The 15,627-nt window shown below is 44.7% G+C and overlaps 1 protein-coding gene across 3 annotated transcripts in view; it reads right to left on the bottom strand.

The window, feature by feature from the left end:
* Positions 1-15,627, bottom strand: part of ADAMTSL1 (ADAMTS like 1) — a 460,511-nt gene that overhangs the window by 87,234 nt on the left and 357,650 nt on the right. For all 3 annotated transcript variants that reach the window (XM_088659038.1, XM_088659040.1, XM_088659039.1), the window contains 2 exons: positions 13,580-13,881; positions 4,299-4,428 (listed from right to left, as the gene is read on the bottom strand). In XM_088659038.1, coding sequence (XP_088515164.1) covers positions 4,299-4,428; positions 13,580-13,881 — 432 coding nt within the window. The remainder of the gene's footprint in view (positions 1-4,298; positions 4,429-13,579; positions 13,882-15,627) is intronic.

Raw genomic sequence — 15,627 nt, 5'->3', positions numbered from 1 at the left:
TAACAAGGTTATTGAGAGGATGTGTACAATGCAAGCAAACATGTACATTCCTGAGCTTGTTGATGAAAGGTATGATTCATATGTAGTTAAACTAAAACAGGACACCCCCCTGCAAAAAAGGTATCCCTTTTCAGCCTAATAATGGAATGACACCCTTAACATACAAATTTGAATTTTTAAATATATATTTTTTGCAGGCATTAAGGTTAACAAAACAGCATTTGTCTCTTCCAACACCTCATTATTTTCATTCCACCACAGACAGGAAGCAAGCAGGGGGTGAGGAGGGGGAAAAGCCATTTTGGCATTTGAAGCTACAGGATTTCACACCCACCCACCCACACTCCTTCCAGCCCCACAGGGAGAGCCTCAGCCTAAGGTTTCCAGCTGATCCTTACGGTGCCTCCTCAGAAGGGCTTTCTAACACGTTTCTGCTCATGCCAGCTTTGTCTGGGGAAACTTTGCGCGATTTCTGTGTCCAGAATTACCAGAGGTCTTGCCTTCTGTTGTTCTAATCTGCTTTCCAAAGCTCCTCTCTCCCCTCTTTTACTTGCATAAATGCGAATCTGGAACCATGCGGAGGAATGCCTTCTGTTGCTCTACCTCATGTAAAATAATGTGTTAGGCCAGTAAATCCACACAAGATGTGCGCAAACTTCATGTGTCTCTGTCCCAGTAGGCAGAGGGGGGTGTTTTCTAACAGTGTGTTTAAACACATCTTAAGACATGAGTCTGTATTATCCATATTTGGGTGGGGGGGCAAGGCCAGTGCCTGAAGAATGGTGAGGGAGAATGAGGCACTCTCAAGCCAACCTCAGACCCTCCAAGTGCCCCTATTTCTCAGGGATAGCCCCAGATTTACAGAAACCGACCTGGTTTCTGCTTTGATCCCAGAAAGTCCCGCTTTTCCTTAGGACGTCCCTATTTTGATCGTAGAAATGTTGGAGGGTATAGAGTTATGCGATCCCCGAGATAAGGAGATAAGATACAACCTTTAGAAGACATCTGAAGGCAGCCCTGTATGGGGAAGGGTTTTTTTTTAATGTTTAAAGTTTTATTATAAATTTAAAAAAATTGTCCAGTAGCACCTTAGAGACCAACTAAGTTTGTTCTGGGTATAAGCTTTCGTGTGCATGCACACTTCTTCAGATACCATGCACATGAAAGTTTATACCCAGAACAAACTTAGTTCGTCTCTAAGGTGCTACTCAACAATTTTTTAATTTATTTCAACTGTGTCAGACCAACACGGCTACCTACCTGAATGTTTTATTATGTTTTTATATATGTTGGAAGCTGCCCAGCGTGGCTGGGGCAACCCAGTCAGGTGGGCGGGGTATAAATAATAAAATGATGATGAAATAGGACAGCCCTATTTTCGTCGGAGAAATGTTGGAGGGTATGCCTGTTCTCAGCCAGTCCACCTGCCATTTTACTTGCAACCAGCCGCGGTTGGGGGAGGGGCGGGTGGCGCTCTGCTTCTCATTGGCTCTGGCTCCAACTAATGCTGGTCCTTTGACCTCCCAGTTCTAGTGGGCACCATTCATATTTATGTATATAATTCAGTGTCTATTAGCTAACTGTTAAGAGAAAATACTTGATAAATAGTCCCTGTTTTCTCATGTACTGGTAGCTTTCTCTTGATAAATCAGAGGAGAATGAGGGAGAGTCTCAATTCTGCAGACACAAGCAACCAGAACGCCCCCCCCCAAAAAACCCCTTGCTTTAAGAATAAAGAACTGATGTTCCCCAACACAAATCAGTCTTATAATGGAGGAGGTCAGGTGTTTACAACTCTGGAGTTGACCTTGTCAAGAGTTCCGAGATTTATCAGTCCTGTCTTGGAATTATCAAACTGCTGTTGCAGACTCTTTCTCCCTGTTCTCAGAAGAACCATAAAGTTTGAGAAAGAGTTGTGTACAGAAGGGAAATCTTTCCTTTCCCTTTTTGCTATTCCTGGAACTTTGCGAACTCCCCCCCCCCCCCGTGTGTGTCTGTTCTCTGCTATTCAGTTATTTGCACAGGAATAAACGTTTAGTTCTGAAAGTATGTTAAGAACAAAGCGGCAGAAATTGACTGGAATTTCCTTCATTTTCATCCATCTGGCTTTCATTGCCTGCTCCTCTTTCCTCCTACACACCCACCCACCCAAATCTTTTTAGCACATGCTGACCAAGATGAGGGGGGGGGGGTATAAAAATATATAATGCATAACACCCACCGTGGAAATCTTTCATGCACTTGGTAGCACTCCCTGTCTTTCCAAAGACTACTCATGCCTTCACAGTTGTCAAGAAACAAGATTATGTTATAGCCCGTGCATTTAAGACGGGTGTCAAATGCTCCTTATATTAAGTTAATGTGCCTTTTTTACAGAACTATAAAGATTCAAGGGACAGCTCTTATTTCAAAAGGCACCTCTGGTTAAGTTGTGTGGACACCACAAAAAACTCTAAAAATCTTTTAAGGGTGCAGTTGAAATCCCTGATCCGCTATGCTAGGATAGTGATGGGTGTCCTAGCCCAGAACAGCCTTATCTTCTGCTCCCATTGACTTCCCTCTTCCACCCACCAAAAGTACAGGCAGAGGTGGAATTACCACTGGTGGTCCCAAACCCAGGTGCAACTTTCCTCGGTGTAACCCTCCTAGGATATGAACTCACAAAAGTACCCCCTTAGAGTGCTTCAAAAATCCAAGCAAGTGGAATAAATAATATGTTTCTGGTCAGTACAAATGCTTCTTCTGTTGAAGAGGGAAATTGTTTCAGTTTCATTGATGGCATGCTTTAGCTTATGAAGTCATCCGCCAGAGATGCTTCAGAAAGAGAATATCCTACCTTGGGGGAAGGGGATTTGTCTGTTGCCTGCCGGCAGGTAATCCTCTCTGCATTGATGCATCTGCAAAGGGACCCCTGCGCATATGCCAGTACTGTGCACAGGATTCTGGGGTTCAGAGGTGTATCACTAAATTAATGTGAGCCTACAATGCACCCAACACTCCCCTGCAGGGGAAAACATTTGCTTCTAGGGAAACTTGAAGAAATCCCAGAGTTCCTTGAAATGCAGCTTGTAAACCACTGGATCAGAACATTCATTGCCTCATTTCTAGGACAAGGAAACTATGATTCTATAGTTTGCTCCTGACTTGCAGGAAATGGAGCATTAGTAGATATATGGCTGAAAGATATCCATGTGGTAACATGAGAATCACGTGCATCCCTCACCCAGTAAATGTCTGAATTTTTTTAAAAACCAAATGCTTGTGCGAACTTTTCACGTGTGGACAATTTCACACACTATGTGGACTTTGCAGTAGAAAATAATAATTATAGGTGGAAGGAAGGTATGTGTTGGGAAAATGTCCAGGAGCTTCAGAAAACTGTGCTTCCTGTCAGTATAAGGCAGCCTCCTCTGCAAGCCTACAGTGTTTAAGGCACAGGCAGATGGGCAGACAGGAAAATGAGTGAGGCCTCTGGGGAGGAAATAGATGAGAGGGCTTGCTTTGGAATCCACCCTAAATTCACTGGAATTTCGGAGCCCCCAGCTACCTACATACTAACAACCCTGAATAGATTCAGGTGAAATAATTCAATCATACCATAATTCAATTATGGTGCTGGAGGAGACTCTTGAGAGTCCCATGGACTGCAAGAAGATCAAACCTATCCATTCTGAAGGAAATCAGCCCTGAGTGCTCACTGGAAGGACAGATCCTGAAGCTGAGGCTCCAATACTTTGGCCACCTCATGAGAAGACTCCCTGGAAAAGACCCTGATGTTGGGAAAGATGGAGGGCACTAGGAGAAGGGGACGACAGAGGACGAGATGGTTGGACAGTGTTCTCGAAGCTACGAACATGAGTTTGACCAAACTGTGGGAGGCAGTGGAAGACAGGAGTGCCTGGCGTGCTATGGTCCATGGGGTCACGAAGAGTCGGACACGACTAAACGACTAAACAACAACAAACAATTCAATCATAAATCACTGATATATTCCAGAATATGTTGTCCCAATTTTGCTAGGTTCAGTGGCCCACCTCAAATACTATTTGGTATAGCGAAAATTTAGTTTCAGGAAACGGTAGGCCAACAGTTCTTCTTCTTCTACATAGCGACTGGACAACTCAGTCGGCAGAGGGTTGTGGCCTCAAGCCCCACGTTGGGCAAAAAATATTCCTGCATTGCAGGAGGTTGGAACAGATGACCCGGAGGTCTCTCTCTTCCAACTCTACAATTCTATGACGTTATGATTCTATGACTTCTATATGCATAACTGAAGAAAAGAGCAAAGAGCAGCCTACCTTGGGGGACAAGGCTCCAGGTTACAAGCTTTCAGCAACTGTGGGGGACGCCGGCTGCTCACACATAGATTTTCATCTGCAAACTCTCTTGTCTGTTTATTCAGGCAAGCCACTACTGCCTCTTGAACACCTGCAAACACACAGGCACACACACACAATTACATCAAAATAAAATTTAATGTAACAGAATCAGGGCGGAAAAATCACAGCCAGCGTCGGGAGAGCAAAGTGCGGACATGGCAGCAGCAGGGGCCCTTCTAAGTTGTTGTGGAGTTCATTGCCTCCGGGAGATGAATCTGATACTCCTCGCTGTTGACAGGGCAGGATCACACCATGCTGCCACCCATTGAACAGGAAGGGAAAGCATAGTGTCAGATGTTGGGAGATCTGTTCCTTGTTACATCCTGTACCTGTATCAGGGTTGCAAAGGAACTGGAATTTCTTTACTGGCAAGCGGCAAATAAAAACAAACAAACCATAGCTTTCAAATTCTTTTCTGATTAAGAAAACATCCCAATCTATTCACATTACAGTTCTTGGATTACTCAGTTTATTCGGTTCAGTCTTTCTGCAAAGAAACACAGCTATGGAACCATTACCTCCTGCTGCTGAAAGTGAGTGCCCACACTTTTTAAAGTTCCTGTGCACCCGGCAACACCGACAGCAGCGTGGCCCTGTTCTCAAAACACCTGGAATAAGGCGCAGGGATTGGAAATTCAGGTTCTAAGTCTATCTGCACAAACTAACGTCCAGTAAATGCAGGTGTAAGCGGAACTTTCTTCCACCAAGCTAAATGGAACTGAAATGGCTCAGGGATAACAGGGATAACAACAGTTGTAGTTGTTACAGTTACAACTTTAAGAGCAATGGGGGGAAAGTTTTAAGAAATCCTATTTGCAGAAATTAAATTCGCAGTGCAACCCTGCACCTGTCGTCACAACTGAGTTCAATAGGGTTTACCTTCAGATAACCAGATAACATGATTGCAGTCTTAGGGCCAAATCAGGTACTTTCATTCTGCAGCGACCAGAATTTTTTTGGTGGGGGAGCTTCTCATCAGAGCCACAGCACATGCGAAAGGAAGGTTCAGCACACCCTGCAAACATGAATATGTGAGGGAGGGTCTCTCTCTCTCTCTCTCTCTCTCTGTGTGTGTGTGTGTGTGTGTGTGAGAGAGAGAGAGAGAGAGAGAGAGAGAGAGAGAGAGAGAGAGAGAGAGAGAGAGAGAGGACACTTCCTAGCTATCCACAATACCGTATTATTACACAGCTCTTTCCATAGATGGTAGATAGATGATAGATAGATTAGATAGATTAGATAGATAGATGATAGATAGATAGATGATAAATATATAGATTAGATAGATAGATAGATAGATGATAGATTAGATAGATTAGATAGATAGATAGATAGATAGATAGATAGATAGATAGATGATAGATAGATATTTCCAGCTAGGTCTGTATACAGTTCTGTATACTGTTCTGAAATGCTACTGACAGTACAGTTATATCTCAGAATTCAGGGCAGGTTAAAAATCCCCAAACTATCATTCTGCCCCGTCGCCAAACGGGTTTTGCAGCACATGTTGAGATTTCCCGCACATTTGCATAAGCAATGCCAGAAAAAGGCCGTGACAAGTGTAATGCCTCCGTTGCCTATGTCTTGGCATCCACAAAGCACACACAAATGCTGGGCCAGATATGTTAATTAAGTGAAGCTAAAATATGCAAATTAACTGCAGCCCTCTAATATGTTTCTAGTGTTGCTCTTGGTGTGTTGACATAAAGTAGCCTGCCCCAGGACTCAGGAAACCAGATGCAAGGCATTGTTTTCTCTGTGATGCGAGGGGAATGAGCCGCCTTCACCCATGTGGCTAGACTGTCTCTGGGTAATTCAGGGGTCATCCAGTTGTGATTACAAGGCTTTATGGGATGGCAATGTTTAGCTTAGGCGAACCTTTGGCATCACCTCCACCACCACAACAGTAACAGTAAAAGCAGCAGCAGCAGCAATGTAGAGGTTCATTCACCAAAGCACCAACCTCTTTTGAAGATGACAGCATATTTACAAAAGCATCAGGCAAGCCTGAGAAGCCATGCTGAATGAGCAAAAACAACACTGCCACATGTATGGAAGCTACAATGCCTTGATTTATTTTTGTTTTCTAATGCCAAAGCTTAAAAAGAAACACATCGCCTCTTTTCATAGTGATGAATCAAAGCACTGTTCTTCAAAACGCTCTTTTGCTTTTCATCAGAGTCACAGAGCTGTGAGCACCAGCAGCCCTTGCCTAGTTTTATTCCCGCTCGCCAGATAATGCAAAGCACTATCGCACCGTCGCTCGCCAGCACCTCACTCTGAGCTGCGATGCTTGCCCATAAACATGGGCATGGGCAACGCACAAATTCTAGTCTGCCAACATAAACGGCAGGGACAGGCGCAAGGGACTAGAAGCAGAAAGAGATCCACCCTTCAGGGCACTCCATGCACTACAGTTTTAGGTGTCTTTCTGTGGTGACCAACAAACTGACACCTAGGAGGAAACGTAGCTCCAAAAGGAAGGGAAAAAGAGAACCACCATTTGCATGAAATATGCATATTGGCACCTGTCTGTCTCGTGAGACAATGGAGGAATGGGCCCAGGTCCAGCCGTTGGAAGGTAGCAGTGCCTGCTGTGGTTGTAGAGACTAATACAGGTTTTGTTGCAGCTGGAGCAGCTGGAGGTGTCGGGTTGTGCTGCTTTCTCTCTGCTCCCCCCCCCCCAGTGGTTGTTCCTCCTCTGGTCACTGCTATGGGTACATGACTTGACTGCCTGTGTCCAGGCACTGCAGTCTTCTGCAAGGGATTCCCACATGGCAGGGTTGATGTTGCCAGCCTTCATGCCATGTTTTCAGGCATATCCGTAATGCAGAGTTGGTCTGCCAATTAGCCTGGTGCCGGAAGCCATCTCCCCATGGAGTACATCCTTGGGGTTCCTGCCATCTTCCATTCTGTGGACATGACCAAGACAGCGTAGACGTCGCTGAGACAGGAGTGAGGACATGCTGGGGGTGTTGACTTGGGGGAGCACATCTTTGTTTGGAATTCTGTCCTGCCGTGTGATGCCCAAAAATCTTCCTGATGCAGCGCATGTGGAAGGCATTGAGCGTTGCTCCTGGCAGGTGTAAGTTGACCATGAAAGCCTGGTAGACCTTCATCTTGGTATTACTCATTACATTCTCCCAGACCCTTTAGGAGACGTAAGCCTCCTTAGGGTCTTTGAAAAGAACAAGGTTGGACAGCAACTGATGATTTCCTTCTATCGGTCCACGATGGAAAGTGTTCTCTCATACTGCATTACAGTCTGGTATGCTGGTTTGACAGCCATGGACAGAGAGTCCCTACGGAGGGTGTGAAGATGGCACAGGATATCGTGGGCTGTCCCCTGAGTCCGCTAGATGTTATCGCGGGAGACCATTGCCTCAGAAGAGCGAGGAACATTCTCAGCGATGACTCACACCAGCACCTTTTAAATCTCTTGCCCTCAGGCAGGAGATATAGAAGCATGATAAGCAGCACCAACAGGTTAAAGAACAGTTTTTACCCATGGGCCGTGAGGCTGCTTAATGGAAGACAGCAACATTGCAGCTGACGTTTGGGGTTGGTGGTTGTGCGACAGCACCCAGAGTGTAACAAGGACTGAGAGATTGTGGGGGGGGGAGAGGGAGGGTTGTTTAATCTCACTATAAACAAGTGGTACAGTGACAATAAAGTATTTCTACTTCTATTTGAGATGCAGCACAGAACCAAGTAGCATGATAGTGATTTGTCCGTCTTGGAATTTTAGGATTAAATCTTGCAGCTTCCAACACAGATGTATGCAAAAACTGGAAAATATATAACGAAGAAGCTGTACATTCCTTTCTAATGAGAAAATAAGCTGCTCAAAATGGGACACAGAAAAGCCCTGGCTTTCCACTTTCCAGGGTATTTGAGGCTCGAATTTTAAAAATTATTGCTCACAATTTTAACATAATGAAGCTGGGTTTGTTTTTCCTTGAAAATCCCTGCAGTTTATGGCTGGGAAATTAAACTGCTCCACGGAGCAAGGGGAGGACATGAATCTAAGTAGCTTTCAGTTCACTTTCAATATACCATCAAATAGGATTTGCTGTGTTTATATCTACCAGAATAGCATAATTGTTACATGATACTTGATGACAGCAGTGGAAGGCTCAGCCACTGCATGAAGACTAAATTGTTAACTGGTTCCTTCTGGCTGCTACTCCTTCGAGGGTGAAGGGCTACTTCTGCATGAATCAAATTTCATCTCCAGAGAGCACAAGAACAATAAAATTAACTTGATCTGTCATGCAACTGTGGAAACAAAATGATTATTTGGAACCTATTTATTCCATTTTAATTTGCTTAAAAAACATTCTGCCTGCCAGTCATTTCGCAAACAATCAAATGGCATTGAATGGATCAAATAAAATGGTTCTTGCTACAGCCACATATGATCAGGTACAATAAACGTAGCAAGAGATGCTGCTTTTAAGCCTGAGTTCTCTGTGGCAATGCTGTTCAGCAGACCGAGCGCAGGATATGAATTTAACTCATGGAAACAAGGGGTTGCCATCCAAAGATCTTTATTTCTTTGATATGGTGTAGGAATGCTGCAATGTAGGGCCCGTGGTTCTCACAGTGTGCTATGGGCCTCCCCAAAGTGGTGTCTGACAAGCACAACCACCTCCCAGTCCAGAACAAATGTGGACTGGGGTCAGGAACGAGAGGACAAACGTTTCTTTTTCAATCAACGTATGTCACAAGCAGCACATCCACTTGACGAGATGCTTGACAGATGGGACAGCCAATGATGCAGCTCTCTGTTTTAACAGGCTATCTTATTTTAAAAGATGCTGCGGTACTGTGTTGACCCAATCCCTCACTTTTCTAAGCGAGTGCAAAAAAAACCCCCAGCAGCTAGGCTGGTGACTAGGAGTAGCTGCCGGGACCATATAACATCGGTCCTGAAAGACCTACATTGACTCCCAGTATGTTTCCAAGCACCAACACTTTGAAGCCCTAAACCATGGGAAAGCAAACTAAGGTCCAGGGGCCGGATTCAGCCCAATTGCCTTCTGGATCCGGCCCGCGGATGGTCCAGGAATCGCCGCATGGGTCGGCGTGGGGATTCTTATCCCCTCCTCCATACACACTGCAGTTGTGCCTCCTCCCTCCCTCCTCCTGGCTTCTTCCTGCCCTGCCTAGAGGAGGAAGGGGGCTGGGCTTTGTTGAGCTGTGGTTGGCCGAGCGCCATTTTAAGCAGCCCTTCTCCAGAGCCAGCGCTTTCGCGCTGCTCATCGTCCCTCTGCTGTTGCTAGTCCCTGCCGCTCACAAGGCACAGGTAAGCAGCCACCAGGGCTTGTCCGGTGCTGTGGAGAAGGGAGGGGAGAGTCATGGGAGGATTTTTCTTCTTCAAAATATAGTCCTGCCCCCCACAAGGTCTGAGGGACAGTGGACCAGCCCCTTGCGGAAAAAGTTTGCTGACCCCTGCCCTAAACGTCTTCGGCCCAGTATTCCTGAAGGAGCATCTCCACCCCCATCGTTCAGCCCATACACCGAGGTCCAGTTTCGAGGGCCTTCTGGCCGTTCCCTCACCAAGCAGAGGGTCTTCTTGGAAGCGAAATCCTCCCTTTGGAACTCCCTCCCATCAGATGTCAATGAGATAAATACAACCTTTAGAAGATACCGGAAGGCAGTCCTGTATAGGGAAGTTTTTAATGTTTAATGTTTTATTATGTTTTTGTATATGCTGGAAGCGGCCTATCCCCAAGCTCCACACAGCAACAACTTTTGCTTCTTTTTCATTAACTTTGTTAGGGCTAGCTAAGTTTTAACTTGAATTAGGGAGGAGCCATGATGACGGAGAAGCGAGTTGGGGTGCTGCAAGGATGCTTGTGAAACCGAGTGCCTTTCCATGTGAGAGGCCCAAGGTGAGCTGGGTCCCGTTCATTTCCAGCTGTGAGCAAAGTGAGCACAGCTGCGTTCATATGGAGCCTGCAGTTGCCACCACTGCCTTCCGCTTTCCTGTAGGGGGAGGAGACAGGTAGCAGTGGGCGTGAAGGAGGTCATGGTGGAGCCTCTTTCCTAAATGCGAATGGAGCTTCCGGCCCTCATAACCTCTGGTGCAAAACTGACTCAGATGGATTCTCCAGCTACCTAATGGTCCATCTCCAGGGATGGATGTCAAGGTAAGACTGTTTGGGAAGAAAGTACCTGGTGATTCTGAAAGACTGGGTTACCTGTCTCTAGTGCTCTTTTGGAAAAAAAAAAGAAGGGAAGAAGAAGAAGAGGTCCCAGTACTCATATCTTGATCAAAGTGCTAGTACTGGGAAGTACTGCCACAAGAAAAGCACTGCCTGCACTCATTCCAGTTTGAGTATTGACCTGGGTTGGGGGCACGAAAGACTGCACTTGGGGCTTCTTCTGGATTCAAGAAATCACATTGACCTGCTTTGAGAGCTCTGTAAATTAGGGTTGCCATACACCCAGAATTTCCCAGACCTAGCCAGAATACGGCCGTTGGAAACAGTGTCTGGGCAGAAATAGCTGAAATGTCCAGGAAAATCCAGACATGGCAACCCAGGTTGAAAGTCTAGTTTTTGATGGAACAACTTTTTTGGGGGGGGAGGATGGCTGAAAAACTTTGCTCCAAAAAAAGGCTCAACAACGTTTGTGTCCGGATTTTCACTTTTTGAAATATGGCAACCCTATGTAAATTGTGTATGTGTCAGATTTGAATGGCGCTGCAGAGATAAATGCTTTCTGTGCCATTTTTAAACCCACTTCCCCATTTTTACCTGAGAATGAGGTAGTAAGAGAAAGCAATGTTTTGTTCTGAAGGCATGAATAATTATGAAGCATTATTCACTTTGTGTTAAAAAATGTACTTTTTCTATCATGCACAAGTTACTCAGAACCCATGAGATGGAAGCCATTTGTTACAATTCCTGTGTGGAAAGATCCCAGCTTTAGAGGAGCTAAGGAATTTTAGGAATGGGACGTTTCTAATGGGCGTGATTTTCATAAGCAATTAGCAGAAAATGACTGAGTAGACCCAAATGGATTAGGCACCATGTACATTAAACGATTCTCATAATATGCATAAATGGTGACCCTCCTTAACTTTTAACCTAAGTGCCAAACTTATTAGCTCCAGGCAATCTTTTCGCTGGTTATTTTTGCCATATGTTCTCTCTCTCTCTCTCCTTTACCCTGCACCAAGATCCAAGCTAATGTCATTTGCTGGGAAAAGCTATCAAAACCAGCTGAGTCTCCAGTAGATTCAGTAAAGAAATACATATGCAACAGCCCAACGCTTGGGATCCATATGTCTCTGCTTAGAAAGCAGAAGTCAGGCAATGCAGAGCTAATGACACCTGATGCTTCCTGACTTAATCTTGCTCTTTAAAAATACGCTTCCCTGGCCCAAATGTAAGTGGTCAGCAGGAAAGGTAAACAACCAGACTACTGCATTAGTCATATGAAAGACCCCAGCTGTGAATTCTGATACCTTCTAGATCCAAAATGGTATTACATCTGGACTTTATTTTCGATAGTTCCCTCACTCTTCCATTTCAATCAGAGAAAACGGAAGACCGAGGTCTGATTCTCACATTTCGGCTGCCATGGTGGGACCGTCCACACGCTGCCCATAATGTGCAGAAGGTGCTCATTTCATGGGTTATTGATGGATGGACGGATTGGCTTTTATATGCCACATTTATCCACATTAACCAGCTGTGTGCCTTGTGGAAATCGGCTCTAATCCGCTGAATTGAAAAGCTCGGTTGAACAAAACCCCTCTTCAGATTTTCCACACATCTGATAAGAACTAATTCAGTGGGTAAGGTTGTGTTTTTGCAAGGCACTGCTGTGGAACAATGAGAGCAGCTCTAGGGCAGAGGGGAGGGATTAAATCAGAACACAATAAGATCAAGATGAGAGTCGGGTGAAAGTGTGGATGCAGTTAGTTCAAATTAAGTCTGATTGTAATCAGTGAGGCATGTAAGGTAAAGGTAAAGGGACCCCTGACCGTTAGTTCCAGTCGCGGACAACTCTGGGGTTGTGGGGCTCATCTCACTTTACTGGCCAAGGGAGCTGGCGTTTGTCTGCAGACAGCTTCTGGGTCATGTGGCCAGCATGACTAAGCCGCTTCTGGCGAACCAGAGCAGCGCACAGAAACGCTGTTTACCCGTTTACCTTCCCGCTGGAGCGATACCTATTTATCTACTTGCATTTTTTTTTTTAGGTTTTAAATAACAAGTGTGTTTTATTTATTTATTTATTTATTTATTTGCATTTCAAATCATTACAAATTATATCGACACCAACAGAGGAAGACGGGAAAAAGAAGAATAAGAAACCTATTATGAATTATAAGCTGTTATAAATCAAGAAATCATATAAAATGGTAAATCATATACATTTAACATATTATAAAAATATAAGAGTAAACTTCAACGAATTAATGACCAACAAAGGAAACTTAAAGAAAAAACATAGATAAAAAGAATAAGATAAAAAGGTAACTAAAAGAAGAAAAATAAAGAGTTATATATAAAAAAGATTTTATATATATATATATATATATATATATATATATATATATATATATGTGTGTGTGTGTGTGTGTGTGTGTGTGTGTGTGTGTGTATATATAGTTTACAATTTTCTAACCCCCACCATCCCACCCTCCACCCACCACACGTGAAAGTTGTGCTTCCAGCCATCTTTGTTCTGCGCCTTTTGTGTTTTTTTCAGTCATCTGTATACCTGAAACATTATTATTTATCTCTTAATAGGTCTTTCGTGCCTGAGTCATCAAATGGCTTCTGCAAATGAGGGTTTTTCCATCATTGTCATTATATAATTTCTATATTTTCCCCAATCTTTATTTCTGGTTTCCTCATTAATTCCTTTAATTTCAGCATATTTCGTTGCTGAATTGTAATATGTTAGCAATTTTTTCTTATCTACTTGCATTTTGATGTGCTTTCAAACTGCTAGGTTGGCAGGAGCAGGGACCGGACAATGGGAGCTCACCCTGTTGCGGGGATTCAAACCGCCGACCTTCTGATTGACAAGCCCTAGGCTCTGTGGTTTAACCCACAGCGCCATCCGCGTCCCGAGGTATGTAAGGTAGTTGTGACTTAATACCCATCCATTTTTTTGCCTGTGGGTAGGCAAAATTCAAAACAAGGAAAACAAACAAGTTGAAAAAAATTCCAACTCACCTCCTGCACAAGACTCGGAGCACTCTGTGAAGCCTTCATACTCCCAGTCATGGAGTTCATCAAAATCCTGCGAGCCTCCATAAAACACATCGGCCCCTTCAGGACTATATTCGCTGGTCTCCCCGTTGCAAGGGCCACCATAACAAGCTCGTTCGGAGGCTGGCTTGGGCCCTTCACATTCATCAATGGGCAAATCAGCCACAGATTGAGAGAAGGAGAGCAGCACTTGACACTTCACCAAGCGGACTTGGATTCCAACCCCGCAGGTCACGCTGCAGGCAGACCATGTCTCTGGAATAAACCTACAAGGAAAAGCAAACATAGGAATCATCTACCTAAGACGGTGGTTTTCGATCAGGGCACCTTGAATGGTGCTCAGGTGCATTGCAGGGGCAGCAGTAGTTCTCCAGGTAAATGGTGCCTCTGGGGTCAGACAGGGATTGCTGGTTGCTGAGGTGGCCTCAGAGTAAGTAAGCAAGTGGGAGAGGATCCCTAAGGAGAGGAGAGAGGAGGGGAGGCTGGGGGAACCCTCCACAAGGGAAGGTGCCCAAAAGGGGGCTGGTGGCTCAGCAGGCAAGGGGTGACATGACAGCTCCTGAGACTTGGAGTGCCTTTCTCCACAGGGGAGCCACATAAATAATGTAGTTGGTCAAGGGAGCTGTGGACTCAAAAAGACTGAAAACCTTTGCTCTAAGGCAGGCATAGGGCAAACTCGGCCCTCCAGATGTTTTGGGACTACAACTCCCATCATCCCTAGCTAACAGGACCTGTGGTCAGGGATGATGGGAATTGTAGTCCCAAAACATCTGGAGGGCCGAGTTTGCCTATGCCTGCTCTAAGGTGTCTGGGCCTCTCTCACAGAGATGCCAAAACTGTAACTTGAAACCAATATTATTTTTGTTTTTAATGTATTTTTATTAAAGATTTTCTTGGTTTACAAAAGTATGTGCAATGTCTCTCTTTTTGAGACATCAGGAAGAAAAGGGGGGGAAAGAGGTGGAGGGGGGAAAGGTGAGTGGGGGTGGGGTAGAGTGGCCATGTTTCTACTTAACTTAATATATGTGGGGTTTTTTGTCAGGGTCGCTTGTGCAGGTTCTCTGCTATTCACTTGTGTTCCTTTTAGGGTTGCCAGACTCAATAGAGGACAGGACTTCTGTGCCTTTAGTTGCCCTGCTCTCTTTTGAGTCTGCAAACCTTAAAGAGAAACCAGCAGACCCTTTGCTTGGAAATTAAACAAAGGGTCTGCTGGTTTCTCTTTAAGGTTTCCAGACTCAAAAGAGCGCAGGGCAATTAAAGGCACAGAAGTCCTGTCCTCTATTGAGCCTGGCAACCCTAGTTCCTTGGGTGGTGAGAGAGGTTGGGTTTGGCCTAGGTTGTGGTTGTTTGTTTTGTGATTGGCTGTGGTGATCTTTGTTTTCATGTGTGAGTGGGGTGGGTGGGTGTTTTGGATCAGGTTAGCCATGTTGATTTGTATGCTGTTGGTGGATTTTTGTCATTGTCTTGTTGGGCTGTGTATGTGATAAAGGGGATCCATACCAGGGTGAAGGCGTCTTCTTCTATTTGTCCCTGTGTCAGTTTCAGTTTATTGGTTAATTTTTCTAGTAAGGCTGTTTCCCATACTATTTGGTATCATTGGTCCATGCTTACTCCTGACAGGAAGTTTGAAGGGACTCGGGTCCAATGGAAGCTCCCGTTGAAGAAGGCATGTTTCAGGAGGCTGCATGCAGGGGGAAGGGGGATCGGTAAAAACTGCACACCCCCTTTTTTAGTGTGAGCACCCTGTGAGTGGATTCAACTTAAGTAAAGAAAGATGGTCCCCTTCCTCAGTGCAAAGAAAATGGGCCAGATGACTTTAAGGAAAGTCTAGCTTCATAATTTTATAATTCCACGGATTCCTCTTATATGTTTTACCAAAAACATGACCGCAAATTAATGCAGGGCAAAATGGCTTTACTATTAAAAAAGCATGTTAAGTTCATGCAGCACACCCTGTTAAATGAAATAATGGAGATGTGCGTAAACCACATGCCTGGAGCAGCAGCAGAAAA

The sequence above is a fragment of the Zootoca vivipara genome, chromosome 15 (assembly GCF_965207765.1).
Source record: "Zootoca vivipara chromosome 15, rZooViv2.hap1.1, whole genome shotgun sequence".
Taxonomy (NCBI): Eukaryota; Metazoa; Chordata; class Lepidosauria; order Squamata; family Lacertidae; genus Zootoca; species Zootoca vivipara.
This window is presented reverse-complemented; position numbering and strand designations above follow the sequence as displayed.